The sequence below is a fragment of the Athene cunicularia genome (genome assembly GCF_003259725.1).
Source record: "Athene cunicularia isolate RWA chromosome 2 unlocalized genomic scaffold, athCun1 chr2_part1, whole genome shotgun sequence".
Taxonomy (NCBI): Eukaryota; Metazoa; Chordata; class Aves; order Strigiformes; family Strigidae; genus Athene; species Athene cunicularia.
Genome location: NW_020799095.1, coordinates 102675859 through 102699151, shown reverse-complemented (window position 1 = coordinate 102699151; position 23293 = coordinate 102675859). Strand labels below are relative to the sequence as shown.

The 23293-nt window shown below is 35.6% G+C and overlaps 1 protein-coding gene across 5 annotated transcripts in view; it reads left to right on the top strand.

The window, feature by feature from the left end:
* ROCK1 (Rho associated coiled-coil containing protein kinase 1) overlaps positions 1-23293 on the top strand; it is a 93483-nt gene that overhangs the window by 30346 nt on the left and 39844 nt on the right. For 4 of the 5 annotated variants that reach the window (XR_003397729.1, XR_003397728.1, XM_026842043.1 and 1 more), the window contains exons 2-14: positions 733-814; positions 4628-4728; positions 5556-5693; positions 6896-7071; positions 10405-10489; positions 12317-12461; positions 12746-12884; positions 14085-14176; positions 14365-14524; positions 17119-17185; positions 21250-21338; positions 22177-22225; positions 22796-22931. Coding sequence is in view for 3 of the 5 variants with exons in the window: in XM_026842043.1 (XP_026697844.1) it covers positions 733-814; positions 4628-4728; positions 5556-5693; positions 6896-7071; positions 10405-10489; positions 12317-12461; positions 12746-12884; positions 14085-14176; positions 14365-14524; positions 17119-17185; positions 21250-21338; positions 22177-22225; positions 22796-22931 (1459 nt within the window). In the remaining 2 variants the exon portion in view is untranslated. The remainder of the gene's footprint in view (positions 1-732; positions 815-4627; positions 4729-5555; positions 5694-6895; positions 7072-10404; positions 10490-12316; positions 12462-12745; positions 12885-14084; positions 14177-14364; positions 14525-17118; positions 17186-21249; positions 21339-22176; positions 22226-22795; positions 22932-23293) is intronic. The other variant, XM_026842044.1, reaches the window with a different exon arrangement.

Below are 23293 nucleotides of genomic sequence, written 5' to 3'. Positions count from 1 at the left end.
TGGTTTAGTTTTTCTCTGAGACGGTGCATTCCACTGAAGAATCATGTATACCTGTTGTAAAATTTAGACAAAGTTTAAGTCGGGAAGTTTATGACACTTAACAAGACCTTGAAATTATCTTCTTTGCTGTTGTATTTTTCTGTATTATTCTGGTGGTTTTTGGTTTAGCTTTGTTCTTACAGGTGTATTCTGTTGTAGTAATGCCAGATGGGCTTGTGGATGTTCATTTCTAGATTCAAGTTAGAATATATAAAGCCAATATCTTGTTCATAAAAATTGCCTCTGAATTCAGTGAATAAAATGTGGGGGTCGACTCTTGGAATTAAATGACCATCATTGTCCTGTTTGCCAGTTGCTACTTCACGTGCCTACTATATGATATGTTGTGACTTTTTAATATTATCGAACTTCATTAGAAATGTAATATGTTCGTTTCATATTTGAAAAAAAAAAGTATTTTTTTCATTTAAATGTGGCGCTAATTCATAGAAGTATATTTGTTTTGGCGTGGATAGAAATTAAGTTTTGAAGTGTCCATTGGAAGTGGAGGAGGAACTGCTGTGTCATGTAACCTCTGAGTCGTTAAATAAATGTGAATGATTTCATTTGTATGGAAAATTGATAGGGATGGCTGTTTTTATCTTGTCTCTTCAGTTAGAAGCACGTGTAAATATTTTTCCAAACACTTAATTTTGCTTGTTGGATTTTGTTTTTGTTTGTGTTTTTTTCCAGGATGGATTAGATGCTTTGGTATATGACTTGGATTTTCCTGCCTTAAGAAAAAACAAAAATATTGATAACTTCTTAAACAGGTGTAAGTATTTAATGTTTCAGTTACTAAATAACAAAAGACTCTGAATACCAGCAAAAATAAATATAGTAAAAGTGGTTCTAGCTCTTTGAAAGGCAACTTGGGATTTGGGGTGCATTAAGTTTTTAGGTGGAAGTTGTTTAAAAAGTCTGTTTGTTTATTTCCCGGTGAGAACTGACAGCTACCTACATAAATCTAATCCTCAGCAATTGCATGTCCAATTTTGTTGCCACTTTAAATGACATTGTTTTCAGTGGCACAAAGTCTTTTAAGAGAAAGGCCTGTTGTCTTTCTTCATAGCAACCCTCTGGATTCAACTTGCTTTGTAATTTCATGTACTAATATATCATAAGCAATTAACAGTAAAATGACGTATACAGTGTCAAGAAATCATGTTAAAAATTTGTTCACTGACAGACCGGAGCATGTGTTTTGTAGACATGTTTTTTCAGTATAAAATGCCTCTCTTCATCATCTCATGAAATTCTTATACTGCATAGCTGCTGTATTTACTTGTAGGTGCAGCTGATGAGTCTGCAGAATTCTTTTCTGTATTTAGCCTATATTTTTCCACGGCCAGATTTCTTGCAGATTCTGCTCTGTAATAATATTTTAAATTAATAAAGTTGATTTTTTTTCTAATGTAAGTCACAGTTCCATAATTCTTATAAATTAAACAATGACCCCAAACCAAAAAGGCATTTAAGAGTGATGTCTTTTCTGAAGACTGTCAAAGTGATACATTTTGGAAATCATAGCAGAGATGTTTGCAGATTCAAGACTTGGTTCTGCCTGTGGACTGAGTGGGCAAGCCTTGATATTAAATTGTTACTAGATTTTTACAGACTTAAGGATCCTAATTAAATGTTGTAATAAGTGGCTTTTGTGGCAAATATAAAATAATTTTACTAATTTTTTTTTGTCTTTGCTTCATTTAAATTTATGGTTTTGTTTCTGTTTCCAAGGTGGTGTTAAATAGTTGGTGCAGCTGTAAGCAATGACAGTGAATTTGTGGGGTGTATTTTATATTATTCCCTGTTTATGGGAATATATTAGTCCACTAGATCTAGTTGATGGCTTAAGTGCAAGTAAGCTGGTTGTTGAAAGGCCTAAATCCAAATGTTTTGTTTAACTTTTCACAGTTCAAGCTATATTTGATACCGTACACGGTGTAATACATACATTTTGTATACTGAGTTATTGACAGAGAAGGTGTGGTGAACGTCTTGGAGAAAAGAGAAATTGTATTAGGCAAAGGAAATAATAATTGTAAGAGATAATTTGAATGTAATTTCTATGAATAGTGAAATCATTAGTGAGTTTCAGAGAGCTTCGCTTTTGCAATTGGGGCTGAGCAAAGGAAAAGAAAACTTAAGTTTACAGTCTAATAATGAATATCTTGTAGGCATGAGTTATATACTATGTAAGATGTAACCTGAAGTAATATGAAGGTAGAGAATAGACTATATTAGTTTAGTGTTCTAAAGGCAGTTTGAGGTGGTCTTGCTCTGTGCGATGAGATACGAAAGCAAGCTGTGGATGTGTGAGTAGTGGCTTTAGAGGGAACTGTGAAGTCTGGTTTGTCTTGAATTTCTGTTTTTGGAAAAAAAGAAAGACATGTAGGAAGATTTTTCATGTTTATTTTAGTTTTAATAGAAAACCATTTAAAATATCTTTTTGCAGTATTAGCTGTCAGAACCGTTTGCACCTTTATTCTAGAACTTTAAAAATGAACATATAGATTGCAAATAAAATGGGCATAAAATCTATAAATGTATATGATAAATTGATTTATAATAAATAAATTCCCTTATTTTGTACACTGATTGCTCTGTGAGCCAGTCCTTATCCCTTTTTATTTTTCTCTGGTTTATGTTGTATATTTTTTGAGCCTCCAAAACCAGCTTGTACCACCTAAGGTTGTGAGGGTTATTTTTGCAAATGTAGAACCTTATTTATTTCCTGCTATATAGATTTAAAGGAATAAAGAAATCAATATTCAAGGTGGTTGAGAACCCTGCTTTGCAGCAGGGACTTGGGGTTTATTTCAAGAGAGCATCTTAGCTTGTAATCAAACTTCAGGACAAGTTGGAGAATGCAGTCTTTTGCCATGGGAGCTATCCCACCTGTTCACACAGGGTAAGTGGCCAGGTCCTCCACTGTTAGTGAGAGATAAGGAACAGTCTATTTAAATACGTTGCAGCCTAATAAACCTCATTTAACAGATCTTAGCCTACAGAGGTCAAATTTTCAACACTGTTGTTACTGTAACGTGCTGCCTGAAGATAATCAAGTGTTAGTGTCTCTGAAGCGGTAAATTGTAGTTTGCAAATGCTCACAAGCCTGGTTTACATTATTCAAAAATCCATAGCTTAGATTGTTCTTCAGATGCATTTTTCTTAATTCTGTTTTGGCCATAGGTGAGGCTTGTGATTGAAAATCCTTTAAAGCATTCAGATTGTGCCTAGCTTTCTTTTGCACCAATGTCAAGATTTTTTTTCATTCAGAATTGGTGGATCTCCTGTTGTGAGATTACTAGGCAGTAAGTTAACAATAACTAGAAAATTGTCATGAGAATTGCTGCATTTTAATTCTGTGCTGCGTTTTAGTTCTGTGCTGTCTTACATATCCTCCACTACAGGTCAGTTTTCACCAGGGCAAATAAGGCAATGCATTATTTCTTAGAATTACTGAATATTTTGATCCTTGTGTGAAATACCTTGTCAGAATTTACAATTTTAGTATAATTTATTGAAATCACCTAGTGGTATGGTGCATTGTAAAGGGATAGCTTTACATTAGACAGTAAAGTCACAGAGTATGCATTCAAACAAAGCCAAGTTTGTTCCTTTTGTGGGAATAAAATCTTACTGAATTTTAATTGTATGTATGCTGCTTTTGTTTTAGATAATGGCCAGTGTAGGTAGAAATCCCATGGTAATTTTCTGTTTTCTGCCTCATCATTTTTTTTAAAATGTGAACTTTAAAAATTACATTTCTCTTTCTTTTTGCCCTCCGTCCTTACGGGTTTGTAAACTTTGCTTTTAGGCCTAGAATATTATTTTTGAAAATAAAATATCTTTGCATAATTATTTTATTAGAAGCATATCTGGTTTAGATGTTCCTTGCTTTTAGAAATACTGAAGCATGAAGCTTTTCCATGTAATCTCATGCCAGTGTTGACCCACATGGATTAAAATAGACTGTTTTAATCTTTGACCAAATTTGGAATTAGAATATCTGCCCACTGGGAGTTTGTAAATTATTGTAGTTTATAGAATGACAGGTTTATATAAATAATTGCCATGATTCCCACTGCATGTTTTAAACTGAAATCTACTTTTTTTGATTATTAGGAATAATATAAGTGCAGAAAAGTGAAAGCTTAAATTTGAAAAAATAGATTCTTCAAGTTTCTTGTATGCGTACTTTTATGATGTTTTCTCAGCTCTGTTGCATATTTATCCAGAAGTAATCTTTTTATACTGATCAGTTTACAATCAAGGTCATGCTGGATATTACATGTTTGCATAGGGGTTTTTTGCAGGTGATTATTTTAAAGAAATTCCAAAATTAACATCTCTAGTAATTTGATTGCACAATAGAGTTATTGCATTATGTTTATGTCAGGTTTTGGTTACTATGGTAATGAGAATGAGGTCATGTATTCTGCAGAGCTTTCCAATAGGAAGGTAGGTTCAAAAGGACATCCTCTCTTTAAGCAGCACATCTTCCAATAACTATGAAAAAATGAAATGGGATGAATGGGTTTAATTTAATTGATTATATATGAAACGTGAATTTTGTTTTATGTAGATAAAGACACGGTAAATAAAATGAGAGATCTGCGCATGAAAGCTGAAGATTATGAAGTGGTGAAGGTGATCGGTAGAGGGGCATTTGGAGAGGTTCAGCTGGTAAGTGATGTTTCTGTTCGTACAGTAGAATGTTTTATGTGGTATTTGCTCCTGCGTCTTTCTGAACACAGTGTTCAGAAGATGCAGTCTTATAATACTATAAGACTTTAGCTCAGTGAATTTTTATGTCTTTTTATCCGAAGGAAATGTTTGAGACCGTCATATCTGAGTGCTGTCAAAGTATGCAAGTACTTGTTTTGCATTGTAGTCATGCTTCTCTTTTTTTTTTTGTTTTTTTTAAAAAAGGAATGTGTTTTCCTCACAATCAAGGAAATTAGCCTTTGCCACTGTATGCGTGGACACTAAAACAGATCTTCAGGACCAGAAGGATTCCTGCCAGTTCAGGGGCCACACCAGATTTTTGTGGTCATAGTTCTCACAGATGAAAGATGTTGTATGTTGTTTGTGATAGATCAGCAACCAGGCTTGTACATGCTGCTTTATTAAATTGAGAACTGGAAATATGGCAGCAAGTATACATGTCTACTGATGAACTTTGGAAAATGCTTATAGCTTTACCTTTGTGGTATTTAACCAATGCCAGTATTTGGTCTTTTAAAGACACAAACTAGCACGTTATAAAGCAACTGCCTATGCCTATGGATTTCTGTGTTGAATAGTTCTAGCAAATGTTTTAAGAGCAGTGTATATACTGTCAGATAATGGAATGTAATTATTCTGTAGACCTACAGTATATAATTCTTTATAAAAATGTAAAGAGTCTTATAAAACTTGTTGAATAGTGAATTGGGTAAAGTAATATATTAGGTGGTGCTCTTCATATGTTAATGTGGCAAACTAATGTGTTCTGTGTCATGTTTTCATAGGTAAGGCATAAATCCTCAAGGAGAGTGTATGCTATGAAGCTTCTGAGCAAATTTGAAATGATAAAAAGATCAGATTCTGCATTCTTCTGGGAGGAAAGGGATATTATGGCCTTTGCTAACAGTCCCTGGGTTGTTCAGGTATAGTGAAATTCTTTCAAAAATATTGGCATTATAGAATAGTTTCGTTACCATACTGCATGACTTGAAATTACACGTTTTCACTTTTAGCTTTTCAAAATCCCTTTCTGGTTGTATTGGTCTGTTAGGGAACTACATTATTAACATAAGGAATGCTATACACAACAAATAACAGGTATTGCACTTGGTTCAAAACTGCACATATACAAGATAAACTCTTCTGTTTATTATTAAAACTTTGCCAGATAAATACTGCTGAGCCTGACTGTAGTAATTCTTTGAAGCATCCAGCATACCAGAAGGATGTGCTTAAGACACAGCTTCTGTATATTCTGATTTCTGTGTGTATGTTTGACTGCAAATTTGCCCGCTCTGGTTATTTTTTCCTCATTTCAGTTTTATCACTGACAATTTTTTGGGAGGCATTGCTCCCTTTGAAGTTATAAGGAGTGTGCCTGAAGCAATCATCATGCATTGTGTTTGCAGATGTTAACTTGTTCATTTAAACTGTTCTTACCCTTAAGCATATAATTCTTTTGCTAGGTTAGAATTAAAGAAAATAATTCAACATTTACCTGGGTCAATAAGATAACTACATTACTATCTGTCTGGGAGTGATTGTCCAGAATAATACTTTTATGATTTTCAAAAAGTTTTAAGTGAGGAAACTTCAACATGAGCAGTGCAAGTAGATTTAACAGCGCACTGACAACTGTAAGGGAAATATTTTTACTTAATTGTTTAAAATTTAGTCTCACTTTCTATACAATAAATACATTGACAATAGAATAATGTTTAGTGATAACAGAAATAGAATTGGGCAGATGTTTGCAATATAGCAGTTTCATGTTTACCTACTTCAACTAGCATCCCAGTGCATAAAGAAGCATTTTGTCCCCTTATGCAGTGAGCATTCTTTGAAATTATATCTCAAAATTTATTGCACCAAATTCACTGATCTTAATTTGTAACCAGGACTCTACTCCTTCCATTGTAATACAAAGGGGATGGAATATCTGGCTGAAATTTACTCTAGAGATTAATTTCTTTTTAGGAGGGCTGCTGGATGATGCAAAGTTGCTGCAGTAGTTACAGCAATTCTGTTACATCAGTTTGCGCAGAAATTCCTTTGATTTCCAACAAACAAAAGATCAAAGATAACCGGAACATTCAGTGATTTGTTTTTTGTTTGCTTTTTACAGTTATTTTATGCATTCCAAGATGACCGTTACCTTTACATGGTGATGGAATACATGCCTGGTGGGGACCTGGTGAATTTAATGAGCAACTACGATGTTCCAGAGAAATGGGCAAGATTTTATACTGCTGAAGTTGTACTTGCATTAGATGCAATTCACTCAATGGGTTTTATTCACAGGTGAAAAAGAAAAAAGTGTTGCTACATAGTGTTGTTTTATTCTTGGTGTTGCCAGAATGACTTCAGTAACTGCTTGGGCAGTTTTAAAATTTATGATGTCACTTCTTTATTATTATTTCATAATTATTCCATCTTACAACTTCAAAGGTTCTTGCCATCAGAAACTACAGGTTTGAGGCGATACAGTCAAAGTAAAGGTTTTCAGCAGGCTGATATTCCTCAGTTTGGGGAGAAATAAAATGGTTCCGCTTTACAAAGAAGGTACAAGAACTAAAGTGGTATGAACATGTTGGCACCAGAACGGTTCTTTTATTTTGATTAGAAAAAGCTGTTTTAGGAATTTGATAGCAGTAGTATCCACTGTTAGGAATTATTAATTCTCTGTTCTGCATTTGAAGCCTCAGCGACTAATTAAGTAAGAAGAATCTGTGAACAATGTGAGGAAAATCTTCCAGTCACATATTTTCTTGTAAGAGGCAAGATGGAAAATTGAGTTGCAAAGCAAAGGGACTTTGCTCATATTATATTTGCTTTGCTCATATTATGTAGTTGCCGTGAAATGTGGTCAGTTCTCAGGTTCAGAAGTTTTCTTTTTGGTAATTGAACTTCTGTCTGTTACTAGCTTTTAACTGTATTAACTAGGAGTAGAAGAATAATTTTTTCAACAGAAAATACAGGAGGCGTTTAGGAAGACATAGTATATAAATTCTCAATTTTTAATTTGGCCAGAAGATCAGTGTTAACATGCAAGCTTTTGCAAAAAAGCAAAGTAAATCAAACTACTAATCATTTGCTTGAGTAGGACCTAGAGCATCATTTATTATGTAGCTATTCTACATCTAATGAATAAATTATCTGACTGAACGAACCATTTATACATGTGTACTGCAAGCTTTAGAAAGCAGGCATGGGAAGTTGCCAGCAGCACAGTGAGAGTTTTTTTTACTGAAAATTTAGATTATTTTGACACCAGCAGATTTATTTAGAATTTATTTTCCCCTGGACTTAGTCTGTTGAAGTCTGAGGAGTGAAAGGAAACTGCTGAAAATGTGGGCCCACTGCTTAATGGATCAGGGCTGTAGTGACAAAGGACATGGAAACTGCTGAGGCTGCTGCCTTTGCCTTTGTTGATAAGGTCTGCTTTCAGGCCTCTGTGCCTAGTGGCAGAGCTTGGGAGAGTCAAGTGTTACTGTGGCAGAGGAAGATCAAGCTGAGTGCCAGTTATGCAAACTGGACATACACACTTCTAAGGCTGTGAGGGAGCTGGCCAGTATCCTTATGATACTGCTCTTTGAAAGGCTGCCATAATTGTGAGATTCTGGATGACTGGAAAGAAGCAAATGACACACCCGTCTTGCCCCAAGAAGGGCAAGGAGAAGAGGGATCAGGAGAACTGCAGGCTGATCAGACTAAGGGCAGACTTTGGGAATCTTACAGAGTAAGTTCTCAGGAAACCATTTCTAAGCACAAGGATGGGAAGGTGATTGGGAAAACCTGCATGGATTTATCAAGGGTAAAACATGCCTTATCAACCCAGTTGTTTTCTGGGATGAGATGATGGGCTCCCCTGATGGTGGGGAGAGCAGTGTGTGTTGTTTGTCTTGACTTTGGCAAGGTTTTTGATGTAGTCAGATTGGAGAGGTATGGATTGAATAGGTAGAACAAGGGGTTGTGCTCAGTAGTACTATGTCCAGCCAACAGTCAGCTACCGGTGATTCCTCAGAGTTGACACTGGGGTCAGCACTAAGTTTTCATTCACAGCGTGAACAGTGTTCAGGTGAGACAGAAAGCATCAGTCATCAGCTGCCCAGCAGGACTTTATACAAAAGGTGGGGCCAGACTTGAAGTTGCACACTGAAGAGATGAAAGATGATGGATGATGCAATTTGCAGCAAGGGAATATCTAACTACTCATTAGGAAATACTTTTTCACTATGAGGGCATTCAAACAGTCGAAGAGAGTTCTAGAGAGGTGGTGGAATCTCCATCCTTGAAAAAAATACAAGCTTGACTGTATTTGATCCTGAGGAACCTAATATAACTTCAGAGTTGAATCTAACTTTGTTAGCTGTACTTCGACCAGGCAGTTAATCAGGGGTCTTAGAAAAAATTCCTCCCAACCAGAACTATTCTGTGAGTATTCTATTACATTTCCGCTGCACGTTATTTGACAGTTGTGGTCAGAGTTCTACTTTGAGATCCCAGAAATATACTTTCTCCTGAAATTCATGTCATGCTTTCTTGATAATTATTTCTACTATTATTCTGCTTCAGTACATTTAATAACATATGTGCTGAGCTTTACCAGTTACTTTATGAAAACTTCTTTTCTATGAAGGAAGTACTTTGTAGAAAATGGCATAAGGCAATACTTCTTTTGAGCCATGGAAAAATATCTGTTCACATTAATATAATTCTGAAAATGGCATCCATTTGTTCCTTTAAAATAGAAGTGGTACAGAGAAGAAGCTATGTTTGCAAGGTCTGTTTGAGATAGCTAACTCGGAACCAGAATGGCGTTTTTTCGATAGCCAGATCCTAGCAGAGGGGTACTTCAACCAGGGAGTGTTTTTTTGCTCTGGGGCCCCCAGCATAAGAAAGACATGGATGTGTTGGAGCAACTCCAGGGGAGGGCCACAAAGATGATCAGGGGGATGGAGCACCTCCCCTGTGAGGACAGGCTGAGTGAGTTTAGGTGCTTCAGCCTGGAGAAGAAAAGGCTCTGGGGAGACCTTAGAGCAGCCTTTCAGTACCTCAAGGGGGCCTACAAGAAAGCTGTAGAGGGACATTTTACAAGGGCATGTAATCATAGGATGAGGGGTATTGTCTTTAAACTGAAAGAGGGTAGATTTAGATTAGGTAAAAAAAAAAAAATTCTTTACTATGATGGTGGTGAGACACTGGAACAGGTTGCCCAGAGAAGCTGTGGCTGCCCCCTCCCTGGAAGTGTTCAAGGCCAGGTTGGACGGGGCTTTGAGCAGCCTGGTCTAGTGGAAGGTTGGAACTAGATCATCCTTAAGGTCCTTTCTAACCCAAATCATACTAGGATTCTATCATAATTTGAGATTCAGAATTAATGTCCAGATTTGTTAAATTTGGTGACTTAAGGCCATATTCCATCATACATTATAATTTTTAAAAATATTGTGGTTCAGCAGTCTGTGTTGCACATGATACTTAGAGAAAATGGGAAAACAAATGGAGGAAATAGTGGTGCTTCCATGTTGGTGTTTTTCCTTGCAATATTGCATCTGAAAAATAGTTGACTTTTATTCTTTTCATAAGTTAAGTTGATTTATTTACTTTTAAAAAAATGTATTTTTCTTCTTTCAGAGATGTGAAGCCTGATAATATGCTGCTAGATAAAGCTGGTCATTTAAAACTAGCAGATTTTGGTACTTGTATGAAGATGAATAAGGTAAACATGTTTTTAATTTTGCTTTTCTGTTTGTGAAAGGAAGACATAGTTAAGTGGAAAGAAAATATACTGAAAACTGTTTAGCTAGATGAGAAGAGTTGAAAATTCTACTCTGTTCCCATTACTATTCTTTATGCATCGTATTCAATAACAGCATAGAATGTAGAAATGGTTCTTGAAGTAGGGACTGTATCAACTTCTGTACCATTTCCTAAAGAAGCTTTCCTAAGTCCAGCCTTCAGTTGTTTCTAGATCCTCTGGATTATTTCTTTAAGTCTTTGGTTACAAAATGTTGATGTGAAGAAGAGAGATTATTTTTACACAGTGTGTCAGTAATGGAAGAATCAAAACTGATGTACAATGCTGAATGCCTGTTGTATTTTGCTGATGTAGCAAAGGGCAGATGGGAAGGAAACAGGTTAAAGAATGTCGTAAGATCATCTATTTTGTTAAAATATATCCTGAGGTCACACAAAAAAAAATTTGTAACAGTATTTCACATACTGTGAAGCACTGTTGTTCCCTATACAAAACTCTGGTTTGTGTCAGCCTGCACATATATATAAGGAAAACAATGTGAAATACATGGTACTTAATAGAGTCTGTGTAATATGTACATTGTGTTCTCAACATATTGCAGGAGCTTTGAATAAATCACTGTATTTATCTGCTTTGCCATAAATAAAAGGCACCAATGAAAACCAAGTGCACATTATGTGTACAAATTTAAGGAGTTGCCTCAAGTCACAAACAGTGTACTTGAGTGGAATAGCTAACACAAAACTTGGCTTTATTTTGACTTAATGCAGATTAATCCTTGACTGTGTTCTTAACAAAGAGGAATTTTGAAATAGAGAAAAATATTATCCTAGTGCTTAAGCTGTAAGTGCCAAAAAGGAAAAGAAAAACTGTTATGGAACTTTGTGTGTTAGCATTTCTGAAGTAAGCTTGTGTCAACACCACCTTACATTTTGTGCTGTTCTAAAGAAGGCTAGCTGAGTAGTCTTGAGCCTAGTCTTGAGTACCTCTAGCTTTTCAAAAGAGAAAGGTTACTCCATAGGAGAAAAACTGCTCAGCATAGGAGCTTAATTTAGTTGCATTCTGGATTTGCTGCATATGCAACACTGGTTCAATAGTTGTTATATTTACTTAGTTATATATTTTTATGCAAGTTTTTCTACTGACCCATTTCTAGGAATGGCATAGGATTATTTCAGAAGTGCTTGAATAGCACTGAAAAGGGGTGCATGGTTGCAACTTCAGCTTTCTGCATGCCAGCTCCAGTGTGACTGATCTCTGTTCTGTCAGTTCTGTCTCAGGAGTGTGAGGAATGTCAGATGTTCTTCTCACCTGTTACTTTTAGACGTCTGTCTACTTAAAGGCCCTGTCTACGTTTATTCTTCCTGACATTAAGTATATTGGGTTGGAGGCAGAAAACTTGCACTTAAGCCGATCCTGCCAGCAAAATTCCTGATGTTGACCCATTTATGCTCACAGAGGAGCTTTCCCTGTTCACGGTACATCCTGTCAAATATATGACACATTTATTGGCATGAGCAGGAGAGGCTGTGCAGTGTTTACAGGGCTTAGATGCATTTCTGACAACTTTTTGGGTGTTAACTGAGGCTTTTAAGGTAACCTTCACTGTTTGTCAACTCTGGTGCTTTGTTCTGGATTTAGTAGTTTAGAATTTTAAAATGTTAAAATACCTATTCAAAAAAGAATGTTTGACGAAAGTTGATGTTGCTTAGGCTGCATAAACTCTTGGAAATGGCTTGCAATTTTGGATCTTAAACTTGGGCCTGGCTGTTTTCCTCCTCTTTGTAGGAAGGTATGGTACGATGTGATACGGCTGTGGGAACACCAGACTATATCTCTCCTGAAGTATTGAAGTCTCAGGGTGGTGATGGTTACTATGGGCGAGAATGTGACTGGTGGTCAGTTGGAGTCTTTTTGTATGAGATGCTTGTAGGTGAGTAGTAGGATAATCAGAATTGATTACACTACTTACTAGACTCCGTGTTAAAATCACTGCTTAACACTTTAATTTATTACTTTTCTGACATAAACTGTGTTTTACTGATCCTGGTGTTTACAGAGTATGTTTTAGAAATATTCTGGCACAGTTATCAAATGTTTTTCCTTGCCTCTTGTCCACTTGATTGCTTACATTGTTGCATATGTATTCAAATATTATAAATCAAATCTGCAATACTTATGATCTGCTTTTTAATTTTTACGTTGCTGCTTTTTCAGGTGATACACCTTTTTATGCAGATTCTTTGGTTGGAACATACAGTAAGATTATGAACCATAAGAACTCCCTTACTTTCCCTGATGACAATGAGATTTCTAAAGAGGCAAAAAACCTTATTTGTGCTTTTTTAACAGATAGGTAAGATTTAAGAGAATTTCTTCTCATGTTGAAAGAACATATACATATATATATATATATGTATATTTATATGGGTTTCTAAACTGCTCAAGAGACGTGAAACTCTCATTGTCTTGGCATGAATGCAGTGTGTCTCTGTTACCATAGTTTGGTGGTGTTCTGATCTCTGAATGTACTTGTTAGTTGAATGTTGTCTTTCATAGGAATTGGACTTTATTCTTCTGTGAACTACAGCAATGTAAGAAACTGTTAGCTTCTTGCTTGAAGTAAAGAAAATCTGTTTTAACTGGTTGGTCAAGAGTATTTTAAAACCTCAGGCTAGATTTTCAAGTACTTTGTCTACTCTGAAGTAGCATTTTGTCTAACCTGAAGCAGTAGTTACTAACGGATGTTACTGTGAGCTGGACAGGCAGTAGCACAAGTTTCATCTTCTCCAGTCCCAGTATTTGGGACAGGAGTCACCACTGGTTGTTGCTGTGCTTTGTGGTGGTAGCATGTATATGGGGAAAGGCAAGTGCTGCTACCATGGGTACATCTACCTTATAAATTTAGTTTGAATATGAAGTGTTGCTCCTTAGTAACAGCTACTGTTAAACTGGTCTGTGCTGCACAGTGGTGAGGGACATGCAAAATGGATTCCTTTTGGATGAAGCTAAAGCAAAACATGCATTTCAAGAGTGCCTCTAATGTACTCACAGCTCTTAGTGGGCATTCAGGATCAGGGTGAGTCAGCCCCCAGGAAGCCCACCTGAAATGTTGGTGTTAGGTCTGTTTCGCTTTGAGAGTGCAGTCCTGTTGTACCCATGCTACTTAATATAAGCCTAACCTTTGCCTAAGAGCTGGTGTTATGAAGGAGGGGCCTGTTGCATTTGGCGGGCTGCATGCAATTTGAAGAACAGCATGAACTCCTAGAAAAAATGGAACCTACCTGCTGCTTGGCAGCTGGCGAGCCAGCCTGTGATGGCTGAAACAGTAGCAACAGGGCTTCTTATACACAAGGCTTAAAACCAGACTGCATTCTGAAATATAGCTGCTGTGCTTCTTACAGATATTGTCATAAGAAAACTTTTGGGATATGTCTACTTTTTAGTTTGAGAGGTAATTTTTTGTCTTTGTTGTTAGATTATGCTTTAAAATGAGTCTTTCCTTCAGAATAATTTCTGTCATGTCCCATGTTTAACCAAAACACTTTTTTAACAGGGAAGTGAGGCTAGGACGAAATGGTGTAGAAGAAATTAAACGACACCTTTTCTTCAAAAATGATCAGTGGGCTTGGGAAACTCTCAGAGACAGTAAGTATAATGCTTTTCTTGGAGACAGTGATCTGGCTTACTTATGTATCATGTTAGCAAAAGGACTGTTGTATTTTTTAAAATGGAATTTAAGGTTTTATTTATGCTGTATTCTTCCAAGGAAAGAGGTTTCTTAGCCAATTGAGTAATACAATGATTATTAACATACTATTCTGCTTTTTTCCTAGCTGTAGCACCAGTTGTGCCTGACTTGAGTAGTGACATTGACACTAGTAATTTTGATGATCTGGAAGAAGACAAAGGGGAGGAAGAAACATTTCCTATACCGAAAGCATTTGTGGGCAACCAGCTTCCTTTTGTAGGATTTACGTACTACAGCAACCGTCGGTATGTATGCAGAGAGCAAGCTGACTCTTACCAACCAGCGTTTATTATACAAGCCTTTCATATTCTTATTAATGATTCAGAATACTGATAAATTATACTCTTTTGACACTTGATAATGATAGCCAGTACTGTTAGTCATTGGTGCTTGAAAATATCACACTGAATTTTTGAATGTCTTATTTTGCATTAAGAATATTATCTAGTGGTGCAGAAGATAAGCAAGAAAAATTCACTGTTGCTGCTTCTAGGCAGAGCTGCCTGTAGAGACTGAATTATATATGTCATGAATCAGGGATATGATTGTCACTTTTTTTTACTGTGGGTTACTGTTCCTGAGTTGTAAATATGGAATCTTCATATATATCAGTGTTTTAGCATGTCATATATTAAACCTTGGCTTACTAGAAATCAAATATTTTCTACTTTACTGTTACCTGCTTCATAATTTTATTTTTTTTTTTCCCCAAGTACTCATCTGCTGCAGAGTGAAGTTGTGATGCCTCACAGTTTTTACTGTTGCTTAGAAGATTTTAAACTACATCAGTTAAAATTATATGAATTCATACTTTCAACAGTCGTCATTATTGTAGGCACTACGGATAGCTATTATCTACATTAAAAAATCTCCATAACCTTTTCTTACTTTGAAAGTTGCTTTTAATTGTGGTGGGCGTCAGTCAGGCTTAAAATGGGCTAAAACTTAGTCTCTGACAGTGTCAGATAGAGCAATAGCGACTGTTAGTTTTAATAGCATTTCTGGATAGGAAAGCCTTAAAGGAAATAAATCTCTTTTGCTTTTGCATAGAAGAGGAACCACTTTTCCAAGCCTGTGGTGAAATTCTTTCCATCTCTGCAAAGAGTTGGATTTGTTGTTGCTTATTGCATAGTAAGGCATAGAAGGATTTTCAAGCTTTGCATATAGTTTGTGTGAATTCAGCAGTTTGGGAATTTCACCTAACTGTTCTGATTTTAGTCTACAATTTTTAAAGTCTTAATTTTAGCCTTGCAGGAAGATTTTGGAATATCTCATCAAGAAGGTGAAGTAGTGTACAGAAGCTTGTTAATAACAGAATTTCTTCTCTCCCCCTCTGCCTTCTTGGGGAAGTTATCAGAAATTTAACAGACTCTTAAGTGGTTGTGTTTTGGTGCTGTTGAAGAACTCTGCTACTAAATACTGTCATAACTTTGTAGGCCTACTAGAACTAAAATGTCACAGAATTGAATTCTGTCCCATAATACTCTGCTGGTGTGATAGTCTTGAAAGTCTAAAGCAAACCTTCATACTTGCTAAACCTGTAATTCTAACTTTATTCCCTTTTTGTATTGAAAATAGTTCAAGCATTTAAAAAAATTGCACATTCAGAAAAAAGTTGCACATTTATCTCTCCTTCTCCTTCAGTTTCATCTTACATATGCTGGAGAATTTAAAGAAACAAATCTAGGAAAATAATGTGACTTCTGTGTTTAAAGGAAGTAGTGCAGTGTTTTAGCATAGAATGCTTTCTATATTGATTGTAAACTAGGAAATATGGTGGTTTGTTTATTATTGAACTTTACCTATAACACAGATTTCACAGTATTAGCTGAGAACACTTTGCAGCCCTTTCTAGCTTGTTCTCCTCTGCATTCTGATGGAGCTGGTGCTGTGCCTGCTTAATTAACCACATTCTCACTGCGCAATAGCCCTGGTGTGCAAAATAAGGTGGCTTCTTTTACTCAGCAAGCCCCTTTCTGTAGGAAACTGACTCTGTCATTTGATTGTCTGAAAGCAGTATTGATGTTTAATTTGATCACGGTTTGGAGAGGTCTTTGGTTTCTACCCTTCTTGGTCTTTTGGAGAGGCTTTTGTAGACGTGAAAATAAGCATGTGACACAAACAAACAAAAAAGATGTGTCCATCTTGCTCAGTTCATGTGTTGGAGAGGGTTTTTTCTCACATAACCTGATGCAGTTAGAGATGCTTTACATCTTTCTAGATCAGTTGTCAGACCAAGAATATCACATCAAATACTAAAGGAATTCGAAGACAGTAATTTGTATTTGTTTACCTGACTTCTTAGAATCATGACAAAGAGATATTTGTGGTATTTTTAGAAAACATGTAAGGTAAGAACACTGGTTTCAGGGCAAACTTCTTGAGTGTGGAACTTGTAATAACTTTGTTGGAAGTTACACAATTTCTGTAGAGTTCACTTCACTGCTTCTACTTACCACATAAGTGCCTGAGTAAATATTTATGGGATGGAAGCCAATGGGAGTGTTGTAACCATGGAAAGCAAAGATTTTTTTTTAATGGTTATTAAAAAAAATAGTTGTATTAGTATTTGGAAGAAATCCTTTTTTCTGGAGGTCTTCTACCGTAGCTTTGTACTTTACCCTTTGCAATAAATGATACAAGTTTTTCAATTAAATGTGTTTAAATCTTAAAGTATAATAAATACAGAAATTTAAAAAATCTGATTATGTTCCTGTTAAGTTATCCACATTTTGGAACAGAAAATCCAGGGGTTATGTTTTAGGAAGATTGTATTCTATTTTTTTCATAACCTTGCTTTTAAACAACTCTTAAAATAAGACTTAAAATGTTGTTACAGGTATTTAGCTGTCTCTGCAGAAAATTCCAATGATAACAGAACAGGCTCCAGTGTGGACAAAAGTGTGGTATGTCTCACTGATTTTCATCTTTGTTGAATCCTAGTAAAGAATCTGTTGCATATATGGGAATAAACAGAGTTCTAAATGTCTCAGATTATTTTAATGTTTGGAATATGGGAAATCAATGCATAAATTTTAACTGTTTAGTATAGCCTGCGTATTAAAGTTATTGGAAAAACAGAATTTTAGTTCTTCATTTAAGATTTGTTTTCCTGAATTGGCATAAAATAGGTGAAACTGCAGACTATTTTTGTGGAACTGGATTCACAGTTTTTATATTTAGAAATAATTAGTGTTTCTGCATTGGTTTTGGAGTGCCTTATTGATCCCAGGCATACGCTGGCTTTGTGTCAACCATGGAGTCTGGACGTGAGTGTGATGGGAAGCTTTTGGGCTTTCCAGCAACCTGCCAGTTTAACTCTGGAGCTGGATTTCCTCTGAACTAAGTGGGAGGTGGCAAGATCATGTACCAAGCTTGGGTATTCTGCTCCTTCCCAAGGGTGTCCCACAAGCTATTGGGAACTGGAGCACTGAGGATCTGCATTTATAGAGCAGTTCACCTAGCAAGTTTTCAGGAATTCTTTCAGTTACTACTTCCCGAGCTTCTTGGCAGTCAGGTTTCCAGGAAGGGTACACAGAGGTGTTGGAAACAAGGCCTGCTTGGATTCTGTGTAAGTTCTGTTGTAAATCAAGCTATTCCCTTAGAATGGTTTCGTATTTTACGAATTATGTTCTTTCAAGAAGAAAACATAGTCAAAAAGTTGATAATTGAAAGAAATCTTCATGTCTTTGACTATGATTTACTTTACTAGATTTTTGTTCTGTGAATGTTTTCTTTACAGAGTAGAAGTGAAGCAGCTGTAGATGTATGTTCCCTTTTCTCTTAAACTTGCAATAGAAGGGTTTTGATAATACATGGTGTTATCCAGAGAAAATTTGTAAAGGGCAGGGGAACTGATTATGTACTTCATTGGGCTAACTGAATTTACTAAGCATTGAAATGTCTTGTTTTCTTTATGTATGTTGATGTGTACCATAAATTTTGTTTTCCTCACAAGCATTTGGCTGCTGATATAGTAAAGTTAAAAACAGAGACAGACTTTCAAATAATTGTTGGTACTTAAAGCTGTGTGCTGGCCTTTGGTTGACTTTGAAGATAGTTACTGTATGGACTTGGCATAATTAGTGGGATACAGGCACATGCATATAGTTAACCCTCAAGAGTCCTGTCTGTAATTGTCAGGTGTCTTTGAATATCTTGTGATTTTAACAGTTTTGGGAGGTAAAGCTCTGGAAAGGTATGAGTGATATAAAGAGGTTTAAAAGAAATGTTAAGTCTTTACTACAAGGTGTTTTTACCCCACAGTTCTTTCTCAGCTGTTTTTCTTTCATTACATGCTGCAATGAAAACGGTAATGTTGACACATGGTTAGCAAATTAATTAGTTCTGGAAGTATAACACGTTACCTGGTCTGTCTGTGTTTTGGCCCAGTAGTGAGTGTCTTCTGGGAGGGACCGAGTGCCAGAAATTTCCAAGAAATTGTGTTTTTCAAGTGTGTAAAACTTGACAGAATTAGTCTATGGAGTTGGACAAAAATGGAATTTAGTGTCCTTTCACTGAATTTCAGATCTCTTTGAAGATTTGATTATTTACTTTGTTATACTGCTACCATATCCAGTGGTAAGCAGGTTCAGATATTAAGAAAGAGGAGATGAACAGATTCTTTTGCACTGGGTCTTCAGTTTTCTTGATGGTTCAGGGTGCAGAACCAGACATGTTATGTTGTGGTGATTAAAAAAAAATGAAAAAAGTATGACAGGTCCAGAGGGACTTTTCTTGGCTTCTCTGCTGTGGGCGGGCTTTTCCATAGTCCTTTCCTCCCCTGCCTTCTACTCAAAATGGAAACTGAGAAAAAACTGAAACATGAAGGAATGCTTTTATAATGAGTTAATTGTAACTCAGGATTTTCTTAAGGTATTATTTAGTCTATCAGATAGTACAAAACTTCTCTGGAAGCCTGTTGTCTCATACTAATGTAATCAGACTGCTCAGCAAGCTTAGATAGGCCCCTTGGGGTACACCACTATAAAGACATCCAGAGACAGAAAGAAGAGACAACAGAGGTCCAAACTAGTAGGAGTCAGTACAGAAACGGGTCATTTGCCAGATGCATTTTTGGACCTGTTCCGTATCTATCCCATTTAGTTCTTCTACGCAGCCTATCTGGAAGTGCTATAAAATGAATAACCAAGAAATGGAAGACCAATTATAGTGAAATTTCTTTACCCTTTATTTTTGTGCATTAGCTGTGGTCCCTTTTTACTAAAGTGAGAGCTAGCCTTTAAATAGTCTTGCTTCTTGCTTTATTTCTTGGTAGTTCATACCAAGGAGATAAATGTGTGGTGTACTGTTCCTCCTTCTTTTTTCTTCAAAGTTAAGATTTAGAGGCCATCTCTGTGGTTTTTTACTACACCCCTTGTCTCATCCACATGGTGTTATGTTGTATGTCACACCAGTAATTTGTTTTCCAGAACTGTTCTAAGTGTTGAGAATTCTATTTGTTCCAGATTTTCTTGCTCTCTCTTGTGATAGATAGTGGTAAATACATAGAATAAAGTGGTGAATATATAAAATACATAGTTTCTAGTTAGTCCCCAGTGTCCTTTTCCTCTGAAAACTTCAGAGCAGCTTAAGAACATGGAAGAAAGAAAAAGGAGAAAATGAGAAAGGATCTCCAGTTCTTGAGAGCACCTGAGTGCTTTATACTTTATTTCCTACTAGAGTGGGAAGGAGAACAGATTGAAAGTAGAAAGTAAGAAAAATGCCTGCCTGGAAGTGGGCAAAAATAATCTCACCTATAACTTTCTTATTTAATATGGATAAGGCATGCTATAATTTGTCTCCAAACTAAAATCTTGGTTTAGGAATGTTTAGAGGGCAGTCCTTGTTGAGAACACTTACTGGTGCTCTCAAGAAAGAATGGAGACAAGTGTGATTTGTCTCCTCTTCATCATCTTATTAAGCAATTCTAGTTTCTCTAAGCATATTTCGTGGGGAAAGGAAAAGAGGAAGAGGCAGATGTAGGAGGAACTGTTCTGTTGCTGTTCTTTCTGGGATGATTGTGCCTGAGTCGTCAGACAATTGTCAGATTTTGATGTTAAAACAAGGAACAAGAAAGCAAGGGGTCAGAATCACTTGAATATGTGGCTTTAAAGAGAGTCCAGATAAGGACTGTAATTCTTCTCTATGCAGTTTTGAGTGTTCAGGGAAATGTGGGAAAGCTAAATAAGGCAAAAATCTTGACAAGATCAGTAAAAAGATTTAAGAGTGAATCAGCACGGGGTTGACTTAATGAGCTTCCTTGAAGTTGACACCATCTTGTTGTTAATAAGGGTTTTGCTGATGTTGGAGTGGGGTTATTATGTCCGTAATGAGATCCAGTAGAGGTAGATATCATGAAAAGAATGAATTTCTGAATTTATTTTGCTGGCAAACAGTACATGCTATACAGTCATGTTCTGTAGTAACATCTGAAGTTTGTTAATATTTTAAACTTTAGTACAAGTGCTAGCTGTGAAAATGATCTCTGACTAAATAGATGTTAGGAGCATCTTTGCTCCATTGCTAATAACTAACAAGCCTGGTTTTGCTTCCTGAACTTATTGAGAGCTCGAAGGTGCGTTGCAAAATACATGTGGTGGTTCATGCTAGAAAAAGAAGTTTTGAGACTGAGTAAAATGATTTCTTACGTGGATTCTAAAGATACCTAAAAGAAGGAGGATTTGACTTAGCTTAGCCTTGTGAATTTTCATTAAACCATTCAAAACACTAAAATTTTTTTGTGTGTACAAATGACAAAACTGCATAATATTAAAGTTGTTTATTGTAATTAACTTGTTTAGATTTTTTGGGGGTGGAGGGGAGATCGCATTTAAATAAGCCAAAAATCTAGTGTTTAGATGTAATTAAGGTGTGATGCAACATAAGCAGCACTGAATATTCTGAAATACTTTTTTTGAAGTTTTTAAATTTAATGCATGTTCTTTCATGTACAAATATATATTTAAAGCTGGAAAATATGCAGAAGATGATCTATGAGTTGGAAGAACAACTACATAATGAAATGCAGTTGAAAGATGAAATGGAGCAAAAGTGCAGGTGAGACTTTGAACTTTAATTGTTTACATAATTTAAATGCATCTAACACTTCAGTTCTGTATTACTGCTTAGGGATTACCAGAATAACATGAAGAATAGTACTGTAGTTCTCCAAGAGAGTTCCAGGCACAGGTTTAAGTCATTAAAGAATATAGTTTTCTTGAATATAGTGTGAAGAAAATGTTTTGATTTCATTGGCACTCATGTAACACACATTTTTTCTGAACACTTGAATGTTTGAGTTTACTTGTTATCTCTGAATTCAGGTGTTTTATTGGGGTGAGGTACACAATGGTTATGCTTGCTTTTTTTTTTTTAAACAAAATACAGTATATACAGCATATATTGGATTATTAAAATTAACTGGTTTCTAAATACATGGTAGTTGTTGGAAAACCACGTTCTTTTTTTCCAGTGACTGATGGATAAGAACGGCTATTTACTTTCTAAAGTTTTGTTTCTACCATGTTGAAGTAGCAGCTACGTGAGAATTTGCCTATTCCTACACTTCTGAACAAAAAAGTTGGGATTCTTCTTTTCTGATAATCAGAAATTTTTACTCGGATTCATGCGGACTAAATTCCCCTAAATATGGCACCTAAAGTTTTGCATATATAATTTGCAGCAAAGTTGATAAGTACTTAATGTACTTAATGTATTTTACAAATTATTTCCAATGATTGATTGTTTTCTTCCATTTCAGGTTTTTTTACAAAATAGTATTAGCCAAACTATAAATACTCACTTTAGTAACAGTGCCAAATTATTTCACTAGAAAACGCTTATGTATAATGTATTCTCCTCAAATATTACTTAAATGAGTTTGTTTTATTTTTAGATCTTCAAACATAAAGCTAGACAAGATAATGAAAGAACTGGATGAAGAGGTAATTTTTTTCCTCACTGAAGCCTTCTTAGTTGGGTAAAGAACATGGATAGTACTTGCATGATTTAAGATATTTCTTCTGTGACTAAAATTAACTGTTCTGACTTTAAATTTGAGACCAAACCATCCCATTTTAATATGTAGCACTGGGAGATACATTTTTATTTGTACACATTTTCAAAAACTTTTTCCTCTTGCAAGCCATGCTGAATTCTGTTTCCTCTGCTAAATGTTTTGCCTGCTCTTGCTTATCTCAATTTCTCTGAAGTTTCTCAAAATCAGTTATACTAAAAATTCATGTACAGATGATTTTCTGTTGAGTCCTTATGTTGTCTCTTTATGTGTAAATAACTTAAAATTATCATGTTAACGATGACTTCTCTAATAATTTCACAAATTTGTCATGTATAAGTTAAAAAAGCCATCTTTTCAAAACCCTTTTTTAAGAAAGCCAGAAACTCATTAATTGGAAATGATGCATCCATTTCCTTGATTAATTAGTTGCAGAGATACTGGTTGAGGGATCATTCCTTAAAATATAAATAGAAAACACCAATGCTTTTAATTTTAGGGAAATCAAAGAAAGAACTTGGAATCAACAGTGTCTCAGATTGAGAAGGAAAAGATGGTATTACAACATAAGATAAATGACTACCAAAGAAAAATTGAACAAGAGAATGAAAAAAGACGGAATATAGAAAATGAAGGTATGCTGTATTGTTCAAACATTGATACTGATGATGTAAATGAGGTGCTTTGGGGAATAATTTAATACCTTAATGCCTTAAGTGCTATGCAAAAAGGGATTTTTTCAAATAATGGGCACAAATTTTGAATTAATTTTTATTTGAACACAATACTTCTGTCTTATTTTCAAATTCTGTTCTTTAAAGTATGAATTGTTGTTCTGTCAGCACAGAATTTGACCTAAAAATATGAGAAATTAAACAGTAAGACCTATTATATACCAAGGATTTGCTTGACTCTGTATGTGTAAAACAAACAAAAAACAAAACCAAAAAACCCACAATAAACCAAGAGCCCCAAACAAACCAACCCCCCCCCCCCC